At 49.7% G+C, this 25,474-nt stretch overlaps 1 protein-coding gene across 5 annotated transcripts; it reads right to left on the bottom strand.

Moving 5' to 3' along the window:
* Positions 1-127: 127 nt before the first annotated feature.
* Positions 128-25,458, bottom strand: Lpin3 (lipin 3). 5 transcript variants are annotated; one of them, NM_022883.3, is made up of 20 exons: positions 25,332-25,458; positions 13,740-14,132; positions 12,039-12,134; positions 10,555-10,805; positions 10,297-10,377; positions 9,258-9,378; positions 8,762-9,113; positions 7,399-7,498; positions 7,099-7,259; positions 6,465-6,558; positions 6,299-6,368; positions 4,378-4,470; positions 4,252-4,295; positions 3,427-3,565; positions 2,377-2,525; positions 2,118-2,204; positions 1,493-1,645; positions 1,214-1,328; positions 1,022-1,125; positions 128-870 (listed from the first exon to the last, which is right to left on the bottom strand). In NM_022883.3, the coding sequence occupies exons 2-20, from the start codon at positions 13,929-13,931 to the stop codon at positions 726-728; spliced, it is 2,547 nt and encodes an 848-aa protein (NP_075021.1). In that variant the 5' UTR covers positions 13,932-14,132; positions 25,332-25,458; the 3' UTR covers positions 128-725. The 5 variants fall into 5 exon arrangements, 3 of the variants coding, with proteins under 3 accessions (NP_075021.1, NP_001186047.1, XP_017174653.1); NM_001199118.1 differs by lacking the exon at positions 25,332-25,458 and adding an exon at positions 17,911-17,960; XR_374499.3 differs by lacking the exons at positions 128-870; positions 1,022-1,125; positions 25,332-25,458 and adding an exon at positions 17,911-18,045 and having other exon boundaries at positions 2,332-2,525.
* Positions 25,459-25,474: the final 16 nt, after the last annotated feature.

The raw sequence follows: 25,474 nt of genomic DNA, 5'->3' as shown, positions 1-25,474 counted from the left end.
GAAGAAGTAATGCTTAGATCGAGACCTGCGGGCAGAGAGACAGGATCACCTGGCTTTGGAGGGTAGCCTGGGCTCCCGAAAAGTCGTCTTCCCAGATGATACATCAAGGACCGTGGTTCTCAACCTTCTTAAAGTTGTGATTCTTTAATACCGTTCCTCGTGTTGTAAATAAAATTATTTTCATTGCTACCTCGTAACTGTAGTTTTGCTACTGTTGTGAATCATAATGTAAATATCTGACACACAGGATATCTGATATAAAACCCCTGAGAAAGGGCCATTCAACCCCCAAAGGGGATGGGACCCACAGACTGAGAGCCAATGGCCTAGGAGCTAGCGAACCCTGCAAGGGTCTAGTGACACATTTAATTGTTAGAGGTCAGGGCTGTACTGAGGTCTGGGGCAGCTGCCTCACCCCTGATAGAAAAGTGGGTCCCTGGGTCCTCTCCATGCTCCCAACAGCCACCTGGGCCTCACTTGGTGATGGTGCCATCTGTCGAGATGGCTACTTGTTCCAGTTCTTCAAGTAAATGGCCTTGAAGTGGCCATGCCTTGGTACCGAGCAGTCAAACTGATGAACACGGCATTTGTGTTTCAAGGTGGCGGTAGGGGCGGCCGCCAATCAACTTGCTGGGTTGACCCCCACGGCATGCATCTTCTAATCCTGACTGTCCTAAGTACTCCATCAGTCCTGGGTCAGACCAAGGAGACCCGGCAAGGCAAGCTCAAGCCAGGGCCTCAAAGTCCACATACGGCAGTGGCTTCCGCCAATAGCTGAGGTTGCTGTATTCAGGGCTGGCCAGGTCTGTGCTGGGACCGCGCACCACAGGTGGGAAGAGCAGCTCAACCACCTCTCCGAGCCGCTGGTACCTGTGGGCAGAAGGGGCTGCACTGAGTCAGAGTTGTCACGAGGCAGTGGCCTTCACAGCTGGGCTTACCCAGGAGAGGGGGTGGAATCTGGGTCCTGGGAGGGGCCGGGTGTGGGGGACATGTGGCCTTACGTGGCCTAACGTGGCCTTACGTGGATTTGTGGCTCTTTATGAGCTCCTGGATGAGCTCCCCCCGGGGGTTGACTGTGAAGATTCGGGACTCAGGGAGGCCCACCTGCCTGTAGGCGAAAACATCCTGCAAGAGGCAGAAAGGGTTAGGGCAGTGGCTGAGGCTGCTGGGCGCAGGGAGACGGGGCTGTGGCTGTTAAGGAGGGGACACTCACATTGGGCCTGTTCCCAAAGGCAGCATGGAAGGGCTGTCTTTGGGGCAGAAACAGCTGCTGGATATCACTCAGGCAGGCAACCTTGAACACCTCCGGCTTTTTCTCGATTACCTCCCTGGAGAGTGGCCATGGTCACGGTCAGGGAAGAGGGCAAAGGAAAGACAAGACCCCAGAGAGTCAGAGGACACGGTGTCTGAGCAGTCTGGTGAGATACCCATGGGCAAATGTGTGCTAGGCTGGAGGTGCTCTTGCCTTTCCCTTGTGTGTAAGGGTGGTTACCTGTGGAGAGCGGAGAAGAGGCTGCTGGGAGATAGCAAGATGGGGCCCTTAGGAAGGCCACAGCCATGCTCGCTCACCCACTGCAAGTACCCCTTGGTGAGGTCAGCCATGCCGATAGCCCGTGCTGAGCAGTACAGGAACTTGTACCCATTTCTGGAGGTGGGAGACAGAGTCATCAGACACATGCACTCACACACACCCATTCCCATTACCCATTTGCTACAAACACAGCTCAACGGGGGCTCTGGCCTTCCAACCCAGTGGGCTTTGGACGAAGGAGACTGAGGAAGGCCTTGGGGGTATTCTCAGCATCTGTCCCAGTTGGAACTTGGACACTGTTTTATGGGTCAGGATAGAGATGGCTTCCTGCTACCTGTAAAACTCCTCAGGAAGGGTCTCTGAACTAACAGGAAGAGGAGAAAGAGGTCAGGATAGAGATAGAGAGTCAGGTAGCTGACTCACACAAGGACTAAGGACCAGGAAGGTTTTATGGACTTCCCAGTCTTCTTCTGTTGTGGGCTCTGGTGGTGCCCAAGACTGACTTCCCAGGGCAGAAGTTAGGGTGGCCTAAGATACCCTAGTACCCCAGGTAGGAGCTCCGACCCAGTCATAGCTCAGCACTCACAGATGGATCTTGTGGTAGAGACTAGTAATGCCCTGGTGTGTCCAGTCTTTCCCCAGCTGGGGCAGAATGTGGCCCAGAGCATCCGACCTATAGCCAGAGAAGAAGGGCCATTTAGGCTACCCACATGGCTCCCGTGCTCCATGGGTGTGCCCCAGTGTGGCTCGCCCCACCTTGGCCCACCTGGAAGAAAACATTGCACACTGCTCCCACACACCCAGAAGAATGGGAGCTAGGCCCCTCACAGCCAGCTGGCTCTCACTTGGTGATGGTGCCATCTATGTCAGAGATGACCACCTTGTCATCCCAATTCCACAGGTAGATGGTGGCTTTGCAACGGCAGGTGCCTTGGTACTGGGTCGTCACACTGAAGACCACATCGTTAGCTCCTTCGTTCAGGTTTAGACACCGCTGGAGGCAGACAAAGAGGGAAGGTATAATGCCCTACTGCCCTACACTTTGACAGTAGCTTTTGATTCCCATGAGCCTCTTTCTCCTCTTCCTGCTAGTTCAGAGACCCTTCCTAAGGAGTTTTACAGTAGCCGCACACAGACACGTGTATATGAAAAGGCGTCTGCCCTGAAGGGACCTGCACAGTGCCTTCTGCTCCGTGGAACAAATATCAAACAAGTCACATTTGTGACTCTCTGCCTGGGTTTCGAGATCAGCCCCAAGGCAAGGGTTGGTCTTGACAGGAAAATACATTATTGCAAAGGAGGTGGGGCTGTGTGATCATCATAGGAAGCCCTTTGGGGGACAGGGGAACCTGAGTCAATACTCCCGAAAGTGAGACCTGGCCCTGAATGTGATCTTTAGAGAATGATGCTGGCTTCTTTCCATCATAGCTAGGAGACCTCTTTGTCCTGGCTGATCCGAAAGTGGGTAAGTACTCTAGGGTGCCAGGCAAGGGCTGCTACCTTGTACCGAGCTGGTCAAACCGTGGAGGCCTTCCTGGCCATGGGGCTACCAGATACAGAGCTCAGGGAGTCTGTATAGTGAAGGATGATGGGGTGGGCAAAAATCTGTTAGCACTGATGGCTTCAAAGAGGGTTCCAAGGTACACTGCAGTGCACTGCAGGTAGATATTTTAGGGTATGAGAGGACTTTTCCCATTAGAGCTTCTAACAGAAATAAGCTGGCCTATGAAGAGGTGAGCCCTCACAGGTATTCAAGCACAGGCTATCGGAGAAGCTGCCTATGGGGTAGGTTCCGGCCTGTGGTGAACTGCACTTCATCTCGGTCCTGTGAGACCTGAATAGAATTAACACAGCCCAGCTCCTCCACCCAGGAACACACGGAGGCGCACACTCACAATCTGATCAGAAGAGAGACGAAGAGACTTCTTGTAGGTCGGGACATAGCCTGGAGTGGAGGATGGCAGTGGGGGGACTTCAAGGATCACAGGGCTGTCTGGGACATCGTCATCGCTGCTTAAGACTTCTGTCTTCTCTCTGTGGGCATTACTGGAATTTTGAGCTCCCCCCTCCCCCTGCCACACCACTCACACACACACACACACACACACACACACACACACACACACATACCTGCAGCCATAGGTCTTTTGTTTACCCTCAGGACAGGCACATGAGCAACCCCAGGCCCTGTTCCTATCACTCTAGAGGCTGCCTTTCCTTCAGGTGCCACCTATGTGGGGTGTCTTCCCAGGGAACTGAGAGCCATCGTGGAATGGAGGCCCAACCACCTAGCTTCAGTATGCCTCTCTGGATGTCTACCCTGGAGATGTCTTTCTGAACACATGTACCCTGGAACTTATCCCTAATCCCACTGTTTTGGCTTCAGCTGACCCACCCGTGGTCACTCTTTCCACAAACTGCATGATGGCTGGGTTGCTTCCAAGATTAGAATCAAGTGTGGGCTGGGGAAGAGAGACCCTTATCCCTCCCCTTAATATAGCAGTCCCTCTCCCAGGCTAGGAGTCTGCATATCTGCTCAGCTTTGTCATTTCCTACCTGAGGGACATCTGGCATGTCTCTAGGTCTGTTTTTCCATCTTGGAGGTGGGGACATTTCTCAGGAAAATGAATCAGCTGGGGAAGAGGTTCTGGCACCCTCCCCCACCAGGCTGATCCTCACCAGGCTCCAGCCCTGAGCCCTGGCAACAGGTCCTTACTCACCCCTGCTGTTTCCTGGTTGCGGCTTTCTCCCTCTGGGAACTGTGCTGTGGGAAGAACTTCCATAAGCGAATTCTGCTTCCTGTCCTGTTGCTGGCCCTGCCCTGTGATCACTGGCCACCCACCTACCTCCTCAGCTGGGAAGTCCCTGCGTCTCCAGGAAAACCACCATCGCCCACCCTTCCGGGGCATCTTCTCCTTCTCCAGCTTGTCCACAGTGCTCTGTGGGTAGATGGTGGCCACAAGTTCTTTCTACACCACATAAATCGACCTTATGTAGACAACGGGAACCCTATGAGCCCAGAATCTCAGCCCACCATAGAGCAAGGTACTGTCAACCTCTGGGGGCTGAAGAAAATGTTCACCTCCTCCTGAGAGCCCAAGAATGGCTCATGGAAGTCTGCATAAAAAACCAAAGGCCCTTCCTGCCTCGCCAGAACTCCTGGCTCCAGCCTCGCTTCCAGATCTCACGAGCCCACGTCCTACTAGAGTGACTAGAGTAGTACTGTATCAGGAGTCTTTTGACTGGTACTTTATGCAGGATGCCTCCCAATGGCCCCAGCAACAGACTGTAGTCAGGATACCCTTCAATCCCACAGACAGACACAGAAAGCTTCCTGAAGGCAGTGATCTTAACCCATGATCCTATCCCTATCTTTGTGCTCTGATCAGTATCTGATTGGGGCACCATTGCCTTATGGGGGAAAAAAAAGGCTCATTAGATGCATGCTAGGTAACCCGCTTCCATGACCTATCGGCATCCTACAGACGCAGTTTACAGAACTCAAGTCAGAAGGACATGAGCTTGCCAGGGGTTTACCAGCCTGTGTGCCAGCAGGCTTGGGTGGGGGCCTCTCAAAGGCCTCAAGGGGTGGGTCTGTCTGGATAAAAAGAGGACAGTCAAGCCGGGCGTGGTGGCACATGCCTTTAATCCCAGCACTCGGGAGGCAGAGGAAAGCAGATTTCTGAGTTCGAGGCCAGCCTGGTCTACAGAGTGAGTTCCAGGACAGCCAGGGCTACACAGAGAAACCCTGTCTCGAAAAAAACAAAAAAACAAAAAAACAAAAAAAAAAAAGAGAAAAAAAAAGAAGAAGAGGAGAGTCAAACAAGGGACAGATTCTCTTTCTTCCTGTAAGTCCCAGATCCTGTCACCATATGGTAGAGCCAGACAGACGTCACTAAAAGGATGCTGTCAACACTTAGATGTCCTTTGAGGAAGCCTAACTGAGCTAAGCGTCATGGATAAGGCAAGAGTGGGGCCCTGGGTGCCTCACAGAGGGCAGAAAGGGCAGGTAAAGTCACAGGCCCCTCTCTGTTCACCCATCCACTTTCTTGCCAAGGCTATGCCTTCAATGACCTCACAGAGAGGCCAGGTGATATTCCTTCTGGGAAGAAATATAAACCCTGGCTTTCCTCCCCATCTGAGTATCCACCTATGCTGTTCCCTGCCTGACCTGCTCAGCACTGTCATTCATTTGTCTGAGGAATGGGCACTTGTTCAACTCCCTCGGCTGCACATCCCTGCCAATCAGTTGAATGTGATGCTCATCTGGATGGGTCTTTGGTCAACTGTGCCTTCCTGGAGGGTGGCTTTGTTTGGCTGATGACTCCTCAGGTTCTATATGGCACATAAGAGTTACCCAACATCGGAAGGCTAACTAAGGGATCAAGTACTCCTAAGCTCAGCAGAGGAGGGGCAGGGTGGAACTCGGTTTCCCAGACCTCAATCCTTCAGATCCCAAACTCTCCCATTGAAGGTTTTTCTCAGTTTATCCTGCTCTGTTGGATGTCTATCCTGCTCCGATTTCACCTGAGTTCCGCTGATGAAAAGCCCAAACTCAATAGGACCCAGCCATGGCTGACAATCCTCAAAAGCCATGGCTTTGTCCACCCAGGATGGGCAAGACATTGAAGGCCTCTGCTTCCTGCCTCAAGAGTGGGTCCAATAGCCAGCAGCCACAAGCTCCAAGCCCCATCTTTGTTCACCATCTACTTTCTTGCGGAGGTTATGGCTTCAAGGCATCGGACCCAGTGGTGGTCTAAGCATTACCTCAGGTAAGTTCTTCTGGAAGGCTTGCAGAGAAAGAATCATGGGCGCAGCCACAGCCCAGTTGTAATGCCTAGAGAGACAGAATGAGGTGCTAGAGCTACTACAGCTCTGAGGGTACTGAGAGTGGGTAACTCATGCCACCAGCCATCCCCAACCAGCTACTCACTTCTCGTTGATTTTCACCACGAGGTTTGGGTCATCCAGGAGCCCGGGATTCTTAGTGAGGTCTTCATAGGAGACCATGTGCTGGGTGAACTTCTCTGGGTACAGAGGTAGAAAGTGAGGGCTGAGGCTATCATGCCCCACATGATCTGCTTCTCCCATCCCTCCTGCTACCTCCTGTGGGCTAGGTCTTTGACTTGGCAACATTTCCTGCCTCCTGTGGTTTTTAATACCTAATCCCCACTCCAGGGACTACAGGCTAGGTCAAGGCTTACTATCAAGTATTTATGTCATAGAAATGTTGGTTGAGAATGGGCACCACAGGACAGCTAATGGCAGGAAGCCCAGCCCAGCCTCACATCTGTACTACCCCACCCTCATACATCTTCCCTGAGCTGCAGCTTCTGGAGTCTTCCCTGCTCTGTGGTGACCCCTGAAGATCTTCCTTGCTCTTCCTTGGCCCTGAGGGGGCCATTTCTGTCCTCCAATGGTTCCTAAATGTCACATCTGTTCTCTTCCCTTTTTTCATCCCTATGACTCTTCATCCCTTCTCTGATCCCCGAACATCTTCTCCATCCTCCCTTGGTCCCTAGCTCTGCACTAATCCTTGGAATGGCTGGCACCATGGTTGAACATACCCAGGGAGATATCTCGGTTGTCAGCCAGTCCACCACAAAGGGACAATTCTATTTTGTCCACTGAGTCCAGAGTGCATTCTGCTATGTGCTCAGGGTTGGGGCTCTCCAGGAGCTTCTGGTTGCTGGGCTCACTCCACCTTCTGGCCCCCATCCCATACTCACTGAGGACAAAGAGAGCAGCAATGATATGAATACAAAAGAAGATGAAGGTGGCCCCGCTTTCCTCCCAGACCCTTGATAGGAAGCCTTTGGCTCCACAGGCCCCAGTCGCAAGTTCCCTGCCACCCAGGGCCCAGGCACCTCTTGGGGAAATAAAGGGCTACGTTCTCAGAGTCCAGGGAGGGTAGATCATCCAGGTAGATGTCACTTGGGCCCAAGTGCTGGTTTCTCTTCAGGGAACCTAAGAGTGAATGAGGGGACAGTTACCCCCCAAACATTGATTCAGTGGTGTGAACAGCATGCGGCCCTTCTCCTCTGTATGTCCTAAGGCGGTGCTGTCCCATGGAACTCTTCCATGACAGAAATATCCCCATATCTGTACTGTCCAATATGGCAGCCACTAGCCACACATGGCTAAGCACACTTCAGATAGATTGGTGTGGCAGAGAGGTGGAATTTCAAAGTTTGTTCACTTGAATTATTACATTTCATTTTACATACTTATTTATTGGTGCCCTTTAAAAATGATTTTATTTATTTTGTGTGTGTTAGTGTAGGGACATGTGTGCCATGGTCTGAGGATGACAGTACACGTGTACAGGTCAGAGGACAGCTTGCAGGAGTCAGTTCTCTCCCTCTACCATGTGGATCCTGGGATTAAACTCAGTTCTTGGGCTTGGCACCAATTGCTTTACCCACTGAGCCACCTCACCAACCCTATGCATTGTTTCTTTGAGACACGGCCTCACATACCCCAGGCTTGATTTGAACTTATCGGGTAGCCAAGGACAACCTTGAGTTCCTGATCCTCCCACCTGAACCTCCCAAATTCTGGGATAAAAGCTTGTACCACTGTACACAGTTTATCTGAGACTAGGGCTCCAACCGTGGCTCCCTCCATGTTAGTCCAGCAGTCCATCAACCACACACCATCCCCAGCCCTTAATTATTCAACTTAATTTGGCCTCCTATAAATCAATGGCTACCAACTTAGACAATGCACTCTTCAGGAAAGACAAGCTGAAAGCTGAGGGAGGTCCTGCCTAGCTTGGCTCGCCTGACTTCCTGTCCCATCATCTCTCCTCACTCCAGACCACTCTCAGGTCCCAGGTCTGAAACCTGTTTCCACCTTGGAGACCTAACTCACACAGCCTCCTCTGCCTAGAATTTTCTTCTCATTCCTTCCGTGGCTGTGTCTTCAATGTCCGCATCTTGGTAATGACTCTCATTATTCAGATGTTCCATGACCATGTGATTTCACAGCCCCCACCCATGTGATTTCATTAGCCCCGAGCTAATGGCTCTGTTCTATCTGGTCTATGCTAGGCTCTCTCTTGTTTCTGCACATGCCATTTGGCTCCTCCATGGGACTGGACCCTGGGAGCACTGGCCGAGTAAGGTTTGGCATATAGCAGCTGCTCAAACTGTACCTAAAGTCCTACAGCCTAACCAGGACATAACCTGGGGCTAGGGATGCAAAGAGAGACACCCAGCCATCACTTACCCTTTCCCCTGGAAACTTGTGGATGCCCAGAGGGAGTATGGCTCTCTGGAGTAGTCCAGCTCCATGATTTAGTGGCAGGAGGGTGGCCTGCACCCCTGGAGTTCTGAGTCTTGGTTTCCTTACTCTCTGGGGCAGCAAGAGGAGAATCCACTGCAGTTTCCTCACAATGGGCCTCCACAGCAGGATGGAATGTATCAGCCCTGACTCCTGGGTGCAGCACCGGGGGACTCAAAGTGTCCACACCAGCCTCAGAGGGAGAGGAGGAAGGGCTAGGCTCCTCAGGAAGAGCACAGATCGCCTCAGCCATACTTTCAAGGATCAACGAGAACTCAGGCCGTTCAGCTTTCGCCACCTTCAATCAGATAAACACAGGAAGACACGAGGGGTGCATGTGAGCTCACAAGGTGCGCATCCCAGGGACTCTAATCCTGATGCAGAGGGACCAGGGAGTCCCTGAAGGGCAGAGACTGGGAGAAGCATGGAGGAACTCACTCACCTTAGGCAGTCTGCCCCAGACCCACTGCATGTGAGACTCAGCTCTCAGAGGACTGGGCTCCAAGGACCGCAGCTCTAGCTCTGAGTCACTCTTAGGGGACATTAGGTCACCAGAGGAGAGGCTGCAAAGAACAAGCATTCAGAGATGACCACTAGTCAACTTGTCATCACCCTTCAATCTAGGCCAACACAGAAAACCATTTTCAACAGATATTTATGCCTTTGCTGAATCTAAAATATACACACACAGAGGTGGATATGGATATATTCATATATAAATGTACATATATAAAGAACTCCTATAAATCAACAATAAGAAGGCAATCCAATTTTTAGTTTTTAAAGGTAGATGTGGTACCACATGCTTGTAATCTTAGCATCATCTGCTGTCACATAAGGAGCGCAAGGCCAGCTTTGGCTGTGTGACACCTTTTCTCAAAAAAAAAAAAAAAAAACAAAAATCAAATCAAATAGGATGGCAAGATGTAACTTCTGTGAGATCTATTTATGTGTATGTACACATGAGTGCAGTGCCTGTGGAGGCCAGAAGAGGGCATCAGATCTCCTGGAGCTGGAATGACAGGCAGTTGTGAGCTACTTCATAGATGGGTGAGGAATTGAACCTGGATCCCCTGGAAGAGCAGCAAGTGCTCTTAAGTGTGGCACCATCTCTCCGGCCCCAAAGATGTGACTTCTTAATGGGTACAGAGTTTCTTCCAGCATAAAGGAAAGTTCTAGAACTAGTGAGTAGCTATGGTCGCATAACACGGTGAACAGACGCCATGCCATTGTACACTCTGAACTGGCTAAAGCGATCAAGTCCATCTCAAGAGTATTTTGCCACCAGTTGACACACTGAGTTTGATCCTTAGCCCAAACTGTATCAAAACCAAGACAAAATAAAAATTGCCTTAAACGTGAACATTTTACAAAAGAGAAATATAAACAGGTAACAAAGCCACTGCGTGGGTCCTGAGGCTTTAGTCATCACAAAGATGTGAGCTGAAAGCAGTCTCACACCAGCCCACGTCAACACTTACTTGGCCTGTGGGGTACACTCGCCATCGGAGTAGGGGTGTATGTCCTTAGGCTGCGATGAGGGCTCCTCTGCCTCCTGAGCACTGTTTAGGGACCACAGAGAAATGCTCACTAGCAGGCAAGAGCATGGAAGCCTGCCTATCAAGGACTTTAGACAGGAAAGCCCAGAGACATCAAGGCCCTTGTCCAGAGTTGCACAGCATCCGCAGAAGAAATGTTTGGGCTAGGGTGCCCCACTTCTCCATCTGGTTCCTACCCACCTTGGGGACTCTGGTGTTGGCTTTTCCAGCAATGTCAGCTCACTCTCCGCACCTGCCTCCAACTCTTCAGAACTGGAGTCCACGGCATCCTCCTCCCTGCGCCTCGGTTTCCTCCTTCGCCGCCTCTTTCTCCGCCCTGTAATGACTAGGCCCTCAGGCTCACTGGCTGTGCCTATCTGGGAGTCTGAGGGAAAGCCCGACAGGCCTCCCCATGGGATGGGTGAGGTGCACAGACGAGGAGGCACATCTTCCTGTGGAGAAAACAAGGGCCAAACGTGGTAGGGCCTTCAGGTTATCCAGAGCCCCACAGTGAATTCATTTAGGGCCAGGCATGGGGGCTGAGCAGAGATGGCAGCAGCCTACACTGGCTGAGCAGAGGTGGTGGCAGCCCACACCATCCTCAAAGCCCCCTCTAACTGAGGCGATGCCACAGTCCAGGCAACTCTATCAGAACAGACAGAAGCAGGGGCCCCAGACTCTCCCTGTCCCCTGTTAATACCCATCTCCCCTCATAGACTTAGTCAGGTGCCACTTCCTCCAGGGAGCTTGCCCAGACTACAGTTCCTTGCAACGACCAAGTCGTTGCACCATTGGACCTTCAGATGCTCATACTCCAGACTGGTCCGAACTCTTTTTAAAGGTAAAGGAGTCACTTGTTTTAAGCCTGAATAATGTCTTGTGTACAGTAGGAGCTCAGTTAAAGTTTATCAAATTTAAGCAGTTTAAACTCTTTTGTTGGCTTGGGTTAGGCTCTGTCTTCATTCTGTAAACACCCCTCTTTTCACACCCCACCCCACCCCCAATGGATCTGATACAGACTAGAACAGCCAGCTTGACTCTTTTTGGGGGGGGGGTTGTTTTATTTATTTATTTATTTATTTATTTATTTATTTTTATTTTTTTTTGAGACAGGGTTTCTCTGTATAGCCCTGGCTGTCCTGGAACTCACTTTGTATTTATTTATTTATTTATTTATTTATTTATTTATTTATTTATTTATTTATTTTTTGAGACAGGGTTTCTATGTATAGCCCTGACTGTCCTGGAACTCACTCTGTAGACCAGGCTGGCCTCGAACTCAGAAATCCGTCTGCCTCTGCCTCCCAAGTGCTGGGATTAAAGGTGTGCGCCATCACCGCACAGTCAGCTTGACTCTTTATGGTCCCCTTAGCCTTGTCTTTTCTGCGCTTCCAATCCAAGCTATCTTTCCAATAGCTCAGAGCATCAGTGCAGAGGGCCCCTGCTTCAGAAACCTTCCCCAGGAAGCAGAATCAAGCAGAGTATCACCCTCCCCCAACCCCCGCTTTCTGGGCTTTGAATATATGAAGTTGGAAGCCAGCCTTAAGGGACCCTCTTTATCAGATCTCTGCTGAAGAGATGTCCCTGAGGTCAGGGACAGTTACAGTGAAGGACCCCAGGTTCCCTCCTGGTAGAGCACCCGTGAATAGGTGACATCAGGCACAAGGCAGGAGGATGGTCCCTACCTCATCACTGTCCAGCTCCTGGACAAAGAAGGCCTCGCCGCTGTCCCCCAGTTTCATATGCAGGTCCACGGGCTCACCATTGATCTCAATGTCCACCTGTAATGGGAATGGCCAAGGTATGGGTCCTCACACGTGCTGGCCTCCAGCTCTGAGGTAGATGGAGCACTCTCCAGATGTCAGTGGACTTTTGCTCATCACGAGGTCACCAAAAAGCCCCCGCTGTGACCTGAGTCTTCTACTTTTTCCCAGTCCCCAAGTGTTGACTGCATGGACTATGGTGAGACTTCTCACTGACTGTAGAGTGTTTTATGTAGGGCATCCTGTTAAACAACCCCTTGTAGTAACTCCTATCATTATCTTTATAGATGAAGAAGCTGAGGCGTGTGTGTGTGTGTGTGTGTGTGTGTGTGTGTGTGTGTGTGTGTGTCTGTGTGTGTGTGTGTGTGTCTGTGTGTCTGTGTTTCGGGGCTGAGGGGAGGATATGTATTTTTGAGGATCTGCAAAAGGTCTTCAACTACACCCCAATCTCTCTGTGTCTTGTTTCATGCGTGTTTACATGGGTGTGTACATGTTCGTGTAGGGAGGTCAGAGGTCAATCTCAGGTGTCTTCCTCGGTCACCCCCTACCTCATTTTTTGGGACAGGGTCTCCCAGTGAATCTGGAGCTCACTAAGGTGGGAAGGCCAGTGAGCTCCAGAGATCTGCCTGTTGCTACCTCTTCGCGCTTTATATAGTTATACTGTACATTACAGACGTATGGTGCACCTTGCTAGCGATACTGGAAAAGTTTGCTGGAAGTCAAAGCTCAGCACCACAAGCTCTTTGTTCACTCGGCCGTCTGCCCAGCTCGACGGGCCAATCTCTTACCTCGGAGTGCCTTGTCTTTTACAGATTAGAACTCCCTATCCAGGTTCTGAAAAATTCAGTTTCCTCACCTTGAATGGGGTTTGGGCTGCTCACACGTGGACCCAGAATTGCAAAAAGAACTCGTCTGTCTGAACTTGAGGAGGCAGATATAGACTTACTAAGGGACTAACCCTTGTCCCCACACTCTGGTCTCAAGGCCACATTATCAGTTCCGGTTCACTGTTCCAAACTACTCCACTTCTAGCACTAGGAAGATAAAACCTTGTCCATCCCTAAAGGTGACGTCGTGCCTGTGTTTGAAGACGTGAGGTGATTTAGCACGGTCACAGGAGAAGCACTAGTGAGTTGGGCCAGGCCTGGTAGCCACAGCATTTGGTTCTACTCCTCTGGGCTTCCTACCTGGGAAAATGAGAATTTTCTGGATCAAAGCCCCAAACCAACCCAAAAACAATGAGGACTAGGGAAGTGGCTCAGCAGGAAATGGCACTTGTGGCCAAACTTAGCGACTTGAGTTCAATCCCTGGAACCCACCACACAGTGGAAGGAAAGGATAGTCTCCCACATTGTTTTCTGATGTCCACAACTGTATGTCCGTGCACGCGTGCACGCACACACACATACACAGTATGCTCACACACAAATAGACACACAACCATATATACACAGATATATAAGATAAATAAAATAAGATAGATTTTGTTTTCTTTAAAGAAAATTCATTAAAAAGAACAAAAGAAGAGAAACAGGACAGGGATTTCCCATCTCACCCTCCATATCTCTACCTTCAAAAGCCCACCCGGATGAAGCCAAAGCACAGGCCGAAGGAAGCACTTACCACCTTCTCCCGTGACCGCAGGACACCCAGCTTGCCGAAGCGCACGTGGAAGGGTGAGCATCGGAAGGAGCCGTCCCGCTGCCTTACCACCAGCACATCGATGCCGCCGCTCAGTGTGGCCGGGTTCAGGCCCCTGTACAGCTCCTTAACCGTTCCAAACACTGTCTCTGCCAGCTGCCCTACATAGTTCATGGCTGTCGCTGGCCGAGAGCTGGGATATCCAAGCTTACGTTGTGTCCAGCCCTTGGAGAAGGAATGTTCCTGTACAGAGGCAGCAGCCGTGGGATGGGAGGGTCTCCAGAAGACCTGGGCCTACTAGCCGTGGCTGGTCCACAAACCTACTGTGGGACCCTTGGACAGCCGGCTGTCTGCTCCTGCTGCCAATCTCCACATCTGTAAAAACAAGGACTCGGGGTGAAACAACAGCTGGGTGCCCGTGCCTCGAAACGCTATGACTCACTGTAATGCTCACGAGTGCTCTGTGGGCATGGCTCATCTAATCCTCAGGACAACCTTGCAAGGCTGGCCGAGCTGGTGTTATTGCTCCTGTTTACAGATGGACTAGCTGACGCTTCAGGAGGTGGAGTGACTTGCCCAAGGTCTCACACAGATAAAAGAGGGAACCTGAGGTTCAAGTCCAGGTCTGTGTGAGTCATGTCCAGAACCCCTGGCAAGAACAAATAGAAAGAAGACTCACTGTGTAAAAAGGGCATTGTGGGCAGTGCGGAGAGCCTCCTAATGCAGGTAGCATCCTAAAGGAAGTCTTCCATTTAAGACATGGGTCTAGGGCTGCAGAGATGGCTCAGCCATAAAGGCTAGGCTCACAACCAAAATAAGAAATGGGTCTAACTAGCTTGCTGCTCCCTGACCCTAGAAATCGAGTGGGCTCTTGCATATGAACTTCAGGTACCTAAATCTCTACTGAACCCTATTACTAGTCCAGACACCAAGTAAGGTCTCTGAGTAGCTTAAGGAACCACTCCAGCCTCACAACCCCTCCTTTTTCCTGGTAAGATGAGACCCACAGCCTCACTCTAGGGTCTTCAGGCATTGTTCTGAGCTAGTCTCTAGCTTCAGACTGGAATTCAGCCAGGCAGGTCCTCAGACCCACATTCTGGCCAGTGCTGTTCTATATCCCAGCCGGACTGGTTTCTCCAGCTTCCCTGCATGAGGCAGGGTGGAGGTGAAGGAGCAGGCTTCAGTGGCAACCAAGAAAAGCCAGGGCTATAACGAGAGTCGTGACGAAGCTGACATAGTGTCCCCTCATCCTGCTCCACCTGAACCAGACTCAGCTCATCACACCTGTTTCACTGCCAAGTAAGAGACCTACTGCTCTGGCTTCGAGGACTAAGAGCCAGATCCAACACAGGACAACAGGTCACCCTCCTCTCTCAGATCTTGCCTAAGAATTCCTGGAGGACAAAGGTTCAAGATCACCCTTCAAAGAAGCTAAGCGGTATACCACACTTTATGGAGATAATAGAGCACAGATTGTGTGTGTGTCTCGGGGGTGAGCAGGAAGAGAGGCTATGACTAAGGTCTCCTGAATTCTTAATTAGTCCATAGTCCCCAAACCATACCACAGAGAGCAGCCACCTCTTCGCAGACCTGTGATGCACCAAACTTGGAATGTGGTCTAGGAATTGGCATCATAAGAGTCACTGGGGATTTGTTAGAAATGTGGGAACTCAGGACCCTTCCTAGGTCCACATGTACATCGGAACAAAGTCCCTCGTGGTGCTTGCACCCTTGAACATTTGATAGGAGCTATCTCAATGTCTGTAGTGACTTTTGGAAAAGTCTGAATGATCAGATCTCAGTGGGTTTTGAGGGAATGCTGCTATCTGGTTGGTTCTTCCTCTGTCTGTGTCAATAAATGGTGCACTTCAAGAAGACTCAGACAGGTGAAGTGACTTGCCCAGAGTTACATCTCAGTTACTGTCAGAGTGGACATTAGCACCCAGGCAGTCTGGTACCCTTACCCACAGTGCCCTGTGGCCATTCATGATCTAGGCATCTGATAATAAAAGTCTTGGCCTAGCCAGCAGGAGGCTAAGTCAAAATGGGGTGGCATTAAACTCTATGGTTCTGTATTGTCACTCAAATCCAATAATAATTTTGTCTGAAAGACACCTATTGGCTCCTTGGCAGGAAGCTTCATTCTGCTCTAACATCAAGCTCAATGACTACAGACTGAGACAGACTGATAGGACAGACACCTATCTGTTGAGCAAACCTCTAGATCAGTGAGTCTAGGAAAAGCAGAGAAGACCCAGGGGTTTCCAGGAACAAAGGAGTAAGCATGGGCGGCCCAGGGTAGGGATGGAACCAAAGCAGCCTCAGACCTGCTGGGAGTGAAAGAACTGTGAAAAAAGGGTGGTGGCAGGCTTGGTTTGCTCTAGCATGACATCTCAACTGCTGTTTGGAACCAGAGCAATGTGTGTGTGTGTGTGTGTGTGTGTGTGTGTGTGTGTGTGTGTGTGTGTGTTGTAAGACCATTTGATACCAGTAGGCTCCCAGCTCCCATCCAAGGCTGTGTCAGCCAAATTGTCTCTAGATGTTAAATGCCTCCTAGGAGTGCTAGGAGTGTAGCCCAATGGGAAAGGACCTGTCTTTCCTATGCAAGGCCCTAGGCTCAATCCACAGCACTGCAAACAAAATCAAATGTCTCCTTGGGAGAAAAACCATCCCCAGTGGAGTGTCACTAACCCAAGCAAAAGGAGCTGGATGGCAGAGGTGGCTACATGGGATGATGTCACCAGAATTATTCGGGTTCATTCACGGGTTCTCAGTTTCCCTTGTAATATAGGCCTTAAGTCAGACTCATCTCACCTAGACTCCCACTCTCTTGGGCTTCGGGTACCTCTAAGTAAAATCCTACCCCTACCCCACAAACACCCCTAAGGAAACCTTTTTGACTTTTTTCTTCCATGACTGTCCTACTGTTTAGGCTAAGTACTAGAGACTCAGATTATTGATGGCAGCAAAGCACTGTGGGTAAGAACACCACAGTGGCTGAGTTCTAATCTATACTTTGCCCCTTCCCAGGGCAAAATGCTTCATTTATCTGAGGTTTTCTTTTTAAGTATTTTTGTTTTAATTTTTTTTCTGTGCATTGGTGCTTTGCCTGCATCTATGTCTATGTGAGGGTGTCAGACCCCAGAACTGGAATTACAGATGTGAGCTGCCATGTGGTTGCTGGGAATTGAACCCGGGTTCTCTAGAAGAGCAACCAGTGCTCTTAACTCTGAGCCATCTCTCCAGTCCCTATTTATCTGAGCCTTCGTTCCAGCTTCTTTAAGTGGAGATAGTATCAGGCAGGGATGAGTACCCGCTGAGATAATTTGGATACAGCCCTGTTGTACAGTAGGTGTTATGCCTGTGTGTGACATCTAGCAGAGACACCAGCATCGTGACTTTTCCACACTCACTCAGGCTGTGGGCTGTGCAGTAGGCCAGTCTCTACTTGCAGTTAACAGTTTAGACACAGTAGGCTGCCACCCAACACCATGACCAGTGGGAACCTCACTATTTACAAAATAGAAAGGTGAACTCCAGGCTTTGTGGAGTACCTTGTTCAAGCCAGGCTAGATATATCCTCAAAGTTCTAGGGCTAGCTTGTCTCTACCACAGGGAAGCCAAACCAAGGTCCTCTGGACTCTTGGGACCCCAGATATTGAGATGGGGGAGTTATGGAGTGGGGATGACTTTCCAACTGCCACCAAAGAGAGTAGGGGTATAAGGAGGGGCCCTTATACCAGGGAAGCGGTCTACCGCTAAGTTACAATTCCCCAGCATTGGGAAACTGCCGCTTCAGTTCCCCTCATTGACAGGCAAGACAGGCCAGACAAGGGCCAGGGACACTCTTTGCAACTGAGGACTCTTATTACCAAGGACACGCCGCCAGTCTTGGGAAGCCTCTCTAAAAGGTTCTGGCATTCCTCTCTAGCTTCCTAGTCCTGGCTATCCAGGGAGCTCGCAGGGGAAGGGGCAGGAAGTGAAGCCAGCCTTCCCCTACTCTTTCCCTAGCTCCCTGTGGTCTCTGTCCCTTGACGTGAAAATGAGATAGAACAGAGTGGAAGAAAAACATATTTTGTTTTCCTATGGGCTAGGTTTCTACGTTGAAACTTCCCTCCCGAGGACCACTGAGACCCAGAAACGCCGCCTCTACCTGTACGCAGAGGTTCCACAGGTAAGGGTCCAGGTCCCGGCACTTCCGCTTTCTCTGAGACCCGGTGAGATCCGGTCTCCACTCCTTCCACCAACCAGGTGCGGCTCTCACTGTTCCCGGTCAGTCCAGGCTCCACCCTTCACTTCGAGAAGACCCCGCCCCCGTCCCGTGGTCCCACTCCAGGGCGCCCTTTTTCCTATGGGGAGCAACAGACTTCGGGGCTCTGACTCGTTCCCAGCCACACCCGTGGCCACACCAGCTGTCACGACAGGAGCACGAAAGACGTACGGACTTTAGAACCGCGTCTACCTACGTCCTGTTCCTTACTACCTGCCTCTGTGACCTTGAGCGAATCTCCCACGGATACCAGAGGAAAGCTACTTGTAAGATTTGACGGAGAACACGAATATCTTTGTCGAGGGCTTGGCGCTTGTATTTCCCATCCCGGGAACAGCGTTTCTTGATCCTCCACACCCCCTTTCTAGCCGAGGTCTAACTACCTATATGCTCACAGTTGGAATGTCTTATTTGCTCAGTTAATGTCAGTCTTGTTTGTTTTTGCATACTGACATCAAAACTCGGTGGTACACGCAAAGAGATCTACCACCGTTACACCACCCAGCTTCAACCGAGCTTGAACGCCTTTAAGAACGGACCACCTTCATACGCTCAGTGCTATTGCAAACCTGCTCAGTCATCTATCAGACACTTTAGCGAGTGGGCAGTGCGCTTAATACTACCACGGGCCAGCAGAGGGCAGATGGTGACCAGTCTTCTCACCCAATCACACTTTCTCACCACCCAACACTCTCAAGAGCAAGACAAGTGAGCAGATTTGTAGGCAATAAACCCAAGGGGCCAGCCAGGAATGACTTTGAATCCCTGACTCAGAGACCTCTCCGACTACCTGTATGGATGATCCCTGCAAACAAGATGTGCTGGAAAACATGAGACGCTGAAGGCGTTTGTTCGAAAAAGCACACACGGTCAGGCTTTGCCTAAAAGATGGCTCATTCAACCCAGCACGGTGGCGCACACCTTTATACCAACACTGGGAGGCAGGGGCAGGCAGATGCCAGAGTTTCAAGGTAAGATGTCCTTCAGAGGTAGTTCTGGGACAGCCAGGGAGACCCATAAAAACCCTGTCTGGAAAAAACAAAACTAACAGACAGACACACAAACAAAAATGGTTCAGCCAGTAAAGGTGCTTGCTTCTGAGTTGAATAACCGTAATCCACACTTACAAGGTATCTCGGGCAGGCTGTGAAGCCATCGTACACGCTGTATACACTCCAAATCAGTGGTTCTCAAACTTCCTAATGCTGTGACCTGATTCAGTTCCTCATGCTGTGGTGACCTCCAATCATAAAAATTATTTTTGTTGCTACTTCATAACTGTAATTTTGCTACTGTTAAGAGTCATTATGTAAATATCAAATATGCAAGATATCTGATATGAGACCCCTATGAAAAGGTCATTTATACCACCCCTAGGGGTCTCCACCCATGGCCTGAGAACCTCTGCTCTAAGTAAAATGTATTTATTTTAGGATAAAGTCATAAGAAGGCAGACCTAGAGGGATGGGAGTGGAGAACTGGGAAAATCAAGCTACAGACAGGACTGGGCTGTGAGGAGGGAGAAGCTGTTGTCATAATGTGACAACAAGGTGACAGAGCTTGTTTAGAAATGACTGCCTTTTGTTGTTCTTCCTGTAGTTGCTATCTCAGAGGAGCCCTGCTGGAGGCAGAGCAATTGAAAGCCCACCCTGGGGGTTGTGGCCTGCCACAAGCTTGCCTGTGGCGCCATTATATATATAAGGTTTACCTGTGATGGTAAAATCCTGGAAACGGGAATTCTCAAAGAAGGGAGGTAAGAAGGTAGGAGAGGCCACAGACTGAGGCGTCTGATGTCAGAGTCAAGCTTTTCCTTGTTTAAAATTGGGATCTCACAGTCTTTAACCCCAGCTCTCAGGAGGCAGAGGTAGGTGGATCTTTGTGAGTTCGAGGCCAGCCTGATCTTCATAGTATGTTCAGGACAACTAGGTCTTAAAAAGGTCTTGTCGAAAGGAAGGAAGAAAGGAAGGAAGGAAGAAAGAAAGATGGGGCTTCACTATATAGCTTATATAGAACAGGCTGGCCTCAATGCAAAGGACTCTGCCTGCCTCAGCCCCCCTCCGGAGTGCTGGATTAAAGGTGTGTCCGGCCATGCCGAGCCTAATCTATTGTTTTGTTTGTTTGTTTGTTTTTGGTTTGTTTTTTGGTTTGGTTTGGTTTGGTTTTTTGGTTTTTCAAGATAGGGTTTCTCTGTAGCCCTGGCTGTCCTGGAACTCACTCTGTAGACCAGACTGGCCTTGAACTCAGAAATCCTCCTACCTCTGCCTCCCAAGTGCTGGAATTAAAGGCATGCACCACCACTGCCCGGCTATTGTTTTATTCTTAATATCACTTGCAAAATAGTGATAAAATTTACCTTGCAGGATTATATTGTGAAGATCTGATAACCAGTTGTCCTCAGTCTTGGGTGTATATTTAAATCCTCATGCCCTTGACAAAGGCTGACCATGGCACTGAGATTTCAAAACCCCATGTAGTTTTACTGAGCTAAATAAATGCTGAGCAGAGCATGAGGTGCACATTAGGCATTCCCCGGTGTTTACTGAACTTTGTGTTTAGGTGTGTGGTTTGTGGGGGGAGGGGTAGAGTGGGGGAGGGTACAGTGGATGGGGAGAGGCATGTCCCTGAGAGTCTGAGTTCATACCGATGCTGGAGAAAAAGCTACGCATCTTCACTATCACTCTCTACCTTAATGCTTTGAGATGATCTGCTCTGAACCAGGAGCTTGTTTTATGGGCTCAGCTGGCCAGCCAGTGGTCTCTCCGGATCTACCTCTCTCTATGTCACAGAATGCTAGATTTATAGCACAGCTGTGACTTAATTTTTTTGTTTTGTTTTTTTTAACCAAGATAACAGGCCTGTGCCATCAAGCCTGGTTTTCGTTTTCTTTTCTTTTATTGTTTTGTGTGTCTGGGTGTTTTGCCTGCACAGACGTGTGTGTGTGTGTGTGTGTATGAGAGAGAGAGAGAGAGAGAGAGAGAGAGAGAGAGAGAGAGAGAGAGAGAGAGAGAGAGAGAGAGAAGACCATCCATGTGCAATGCCCCCAGACACCAGAAGAGGGCACTAGCTCTCCTGGGACTGGAGTTAGAGCAGTTGTGAGACTCCATGTGGGTTCTGGAGCTCAAACATTGGCCCTCTGAAAGAGCAGCAGCTCTTAACCACTGAGCTATCACTCCAGCCCTCATGACTGGCATTTTATGTGGGTCCTTGGGATATGAACTCATCTTCATGCTTGCAGGACAACAGCTCTTACCATTGAGACATCTCTCCAACTCTTTCTTTTTGTTTTATGTGGACTTGTTTTGTTGGGCATAGGGGGCTGAGATTTTGCTATGTTGCCCAGGATGACTTAAACCTCCTGGGCTCAGCTGATCCTCTGGTATCAGCCTCTTTATCAGCTCTTACTACAGGCTCACAGAACCATGACCAGCTCTCGGCTCACAGTTTTGAAGATGAAGCACAAGTAGTTTTTATCGTTCCTTATTAAAGGGGGGGAAAAGGTGCATAAGGTTGCAGAAATTGGATTTGCATCAAGCTTGGTTTTGGAACGTTGAATCATCTAGAATGTGGTAATTATGGAGGGGTGTAAATGGGTGAGAGGCAGTCTTCGGTGATCATCCTTGTCCTAATACCCAGCAGGGGCTATCCTGCTCTAGCTTGTACCTTATAGCACCACTGTTGGGGTATCCTTTAAGTCTGAAAGGATCTTGTGTTCTGTGTTGGCTTTTTTTCTCTTCTTCCTGGGTGCGTGTACTAGCTTTGGCCTATACCACTGCTGGCTGTCATTTTCTCATTAATCCAAGATTAGAGGTGGCACTGCCTTCTGTATGGAATTTTGTAGCCTATACGCTTCTGAATCCACAGGCAGGTTCAGTGACTATTTACTTTGTCCCACTACTTCCTTGCGAGTGAACCCAGCCTGAGGTGAATGGACGCTTTGAGCCAGGCCTGCAGCTGTGATCACATGTCATAAGAAGCAAGACTGGCTGCCAGGAGCAGAGCCTCTCCACCAGTCCTAGTGGGACAGGATGCAGCATAGCTGGTGTTGGCTTTCCTTAGGGAGCAGGCCTGAAGGGTAGGAGGCAGGCAACTGGTATACTGCTATTAGCAAATAAAACCAAAAGATACTAGCTGTTTTAATTTTAGATCCGCATTTTTTAGTATGTCTCATGTAATATTCATTATTTATCTCAAATTCAATACTAACTGCGTGCCTTCACTTTTTCTTTGTTAAGTATGGTGAATTCATGTCTGCCCAAATATTTAAGTTCACAGCAACTGTCTGCCCTGTCTAATTTCTCTGTCTCTCTCTCTCTCTTTCTGTCTCTCTCACTCACTTTCTCTCTCTCTCATCATGTTCTCACTGTAGATCCCTGGCTGGCCTGGAACTCACTGTCTAGACCAGGCTGACCTCAAACTCTTAGAAGTCTGCCTGCCTCTGCTTCCTGAGCGCTAGAATTAAAGGCGTGCGCAACCATCCCCATCAATACCTGACTGTTTTGTTTTAATTGAAGACAGGTCCTTATGCTTTCAAGGCAAGAACTTTACTGGTTGCTCCAGCTTCCCAGCCTCAGATTAGTGTTATTTAGAGTGAGATCCTTAGACCAGCATCAGTAGTAGCTCCTGGGAACTCATTAGCTATTCACATTCTCAGCCCACTCACCTGAGTTAGGAAGTTTGGAGGAGGGGTTGGCAGTTGGTATCTTAATAAGTCCCTCTCCTTCTCTTCCGCACCCTTGGCTTGGCACTTGATCTCATATGAGAGATGAAACATGTAAGAAATGATGTCTCCGCCCAGGCAGAGACATAAAGCACAACAGAGGCTTCCAGGTAGGTTGTTATGACTACCAACACCAGACCTGGGCCAGGCCCTGGGCATGCCATGTGGACTTCAGTTGTGCGTGCTGAGACTAAGAAAAGGAGCAGATGCCGATTGAGTAAGTGCCATATAAGACAAATACAAGTCCAGGAGTCTATAGCCAGGTGAGATGGGTCACAGAGAGCATTCTCTAGTTCTTATGTAGGCCTGAAAATTAGAACATGGCTGGAGTATTATGGGGCCTACCTTACAGGGAGGCCAACTGGTGCTAGCTAGAAGTAGGTTGGTGTTGGTAAAGCAAGAGGGGAACGGGATTGTGATGTTCCCTGCCCTAGGAGCAAAGGAAAAAACACAGCGGAGATTGTGGAAGCCCTCTGGCTTTTAGTTTAAGGGAGCACTGGGGAAAATGAAGGATGTGGGGTGAGGAGAGACCCAAAGGATGCCTTCTCATCCCTTAGATCAAAAGAGCCTCTGCCCTCAAAGGCATGTATCTACAGAGATTCGACTCCCCACTACATCCACCAGCAAGTTCTGAAACCCAGCCCATGCTCTGGGTGCAAGGCCTGCTCTTCCAGGGCCAGCAGAGGGGGAAGGGCCTGGGAAGCAGTTTCTCGAGCCCCACCCCTTCTAGCCTCTGCCTCTGCCACCCTTGCCAAAGAAAAGCCTTTGGTGCCAGCTGAGGACAGACCAGCCTGGCCATGATGCCTGGCAATGTCCAGGCTCCAACTGCCTTTCTCAGGAAAAACGTCAGACGGCCGAGCCTTTTTGGAATTTGACAGTAGTTTCTGACCTAAGGAGGAAAACTGGAAAATCAGACCACTGTGTAAAATGGAGCTCTCCTTGTCTTAAAAGAAAATTCTCCAGCAAGCTGGGGATGCAACTCTGTCAGCAGAGTGCTTGTTTGGCATGCACAAGAAACCTCAGCAGTCCATAAATTGAGAAAGGTAAGGCCGGGCTAACACCTTTAATCCCAGCACAAGGTGAGGCAGAGGCTCTGAGTTGGAGACCAGCCTGCTCTACAAAGTGAGCTGAGGACAGCCAAGGCTCTGTTACATAGAGAAACCCTGTCTTGAAAAACAAAACAAACAAAACAAAAAAACCAAGCAAGATAGAGACAGGAGGATTTAAAAAAAAAAAAAAAAAAGCAAAGCCCTCAAGGTCGTTCTCAGCTACACAGTCAGTGTGGGTCAAGTTTGGATTCAAGAGACTTTCTTTCTTCTTGAGACTGGCTCTCATTACGTAGCCTTGACTGGCCTGGAGCTTGTTTTGTAGATCAGGCTGGCCTTGAACTCACAGATATCCACCTGCCTCTGCCCCTACTGGGGGAGGGATTAAATGCATGTGCCACCCTGCCCAGCCTGAGACCTTTTCTTAAATGGGACTTAACAGGCCTATTTCTGCCACAGATATGGCTCACAGCTCTGGCTCTAGCACTTCCTCCCTGCAGGAATGAACTCTCTGAATGACTTTCTCACTAGCCTCACAGCAACATGAGACTCAGTGGAGTCTGCTCTGACTCTCCCCAGCTATGTCTCTCTGCTCCACTCTTTTCCAGCATCAAGAATCCTTTTCATGGGTCTGGGGAGATGCCCTAGTGGGTAGAACGCTTTTTGAGGAGGCATGAGGACCTGACCTGCGTCTGGAGCCACGCCCCTTACATGAAAGCTAGCTGCTGCTGCAGCCTGCATCTGTAACTCCAACCCCTCTCGGTGAGAGGGAAGTACAGAGAGTAGGGGAAAAGCCATAGTGTGGATAGACACAGGACGAGCCTAGGGGCTCTCTGGGCAACCAATAGAGCTGAAATATCTAGCTCTAGGTTCAGTAGAGAAACTAGAGCCCAAAATAAGGTAGAGAGAAATGGAGGAAGACACTCAAAGTTGACCCTCTGGTCTCTACGCATGTACATACAATGAGCATACCCATGTATGATTCATCAAAGTGAGCACACGTGTGTGAGCACACACAGTCACTTGCGCGCACACACACACACACACACACACACAATCACTTCATCACATGCTATCATAATTTAATTCTTGATGAGAACTGGTGTTGTCTCCCTCCACAGGAATGTGGACCCTGGGAGGACAAGATGTTTGGTCTGTATTCACTAATCTATCTTCAGATCAGGGTCTGGCGCACACTAGGCCTCCAATAAAAATAAGTGAACCTATAGTTATGCCTTGTATTGTCCTGTCTCCTGCCCAGTCTCAGCCCCTTCTAGCTGCCACCGGCCTCTGTTTCCAGGACACTGAGCCTCCCCCAGGGAGCAGGACTTGTCTGGTGTCTGCCTGCTTCGGAGCCTTGAGAGGATCCTGGTCGTTTGACCTTGTGTCCCTGCCAAGTTACCAGTATGTGTGAAGTGCTAAATTCTAGCTTATTGTTATTATTGATTCTGAGAGCTATGATAAGAAGGCAAAAGGACAGCAGACAAGAGAAGGAGGAGACAAATGGGTGGATATCAGAGTTGGGGAGAAAAGGCACTCACGGCTTTCCCGAGCTCCCAGTTCTGTTTTTCCCAGCAGTGCTCAGAGCAGCCAACGGCAAGCCAGAGAGGGCTGTGTGCCACGTACAATGAGCTGTGAGCCACGTGGCAGAAACAGGCTTGTTGAATCATGGAACGCTCAGCTT

Source organism: Mus musculus, chromosome 2, assembly GCF_000001635.26.
Source record: "Mus musculus strain C57BL/6J chromosome 2, GRCm38.p6 C57BL/6J".
NCBI lineage: Eukaryota > Metazoa > Chordata > Mammalia > Rodentia > Muridae > Mus > Mus musculus.
The sequence above is the reverse complement of the archived record's forward strand: the minus strand, read 5'-3'. Positions and strand labels throughout refer to the sequence as shown.

Bases quoted from the DNA above. Each gene is read 5' to 3' on its own strand.
- Lpin3 (NM_022883.3), bottom strand. From the start codon at position 13,931: ATGAACTATGTAGGGCAGCTGGCAGAGACAGTGTTTGGAACGGTTAAG. The intron at 10,806-12,038 runs GTAGGGACCATC...TTTTCTCCACAG, and splicing joins AGGAGCTGGACAGTGATGAG to GAAGATGTGCCTCCTCGTCT. The intron at 7,260-7,398 runs GTGCCTGGGCCC...CTTTGTCCTCAG, and splicing joins GCCCTTTATTTCCCCAAGAG to TGAGTATGGGATGGGGGCCA.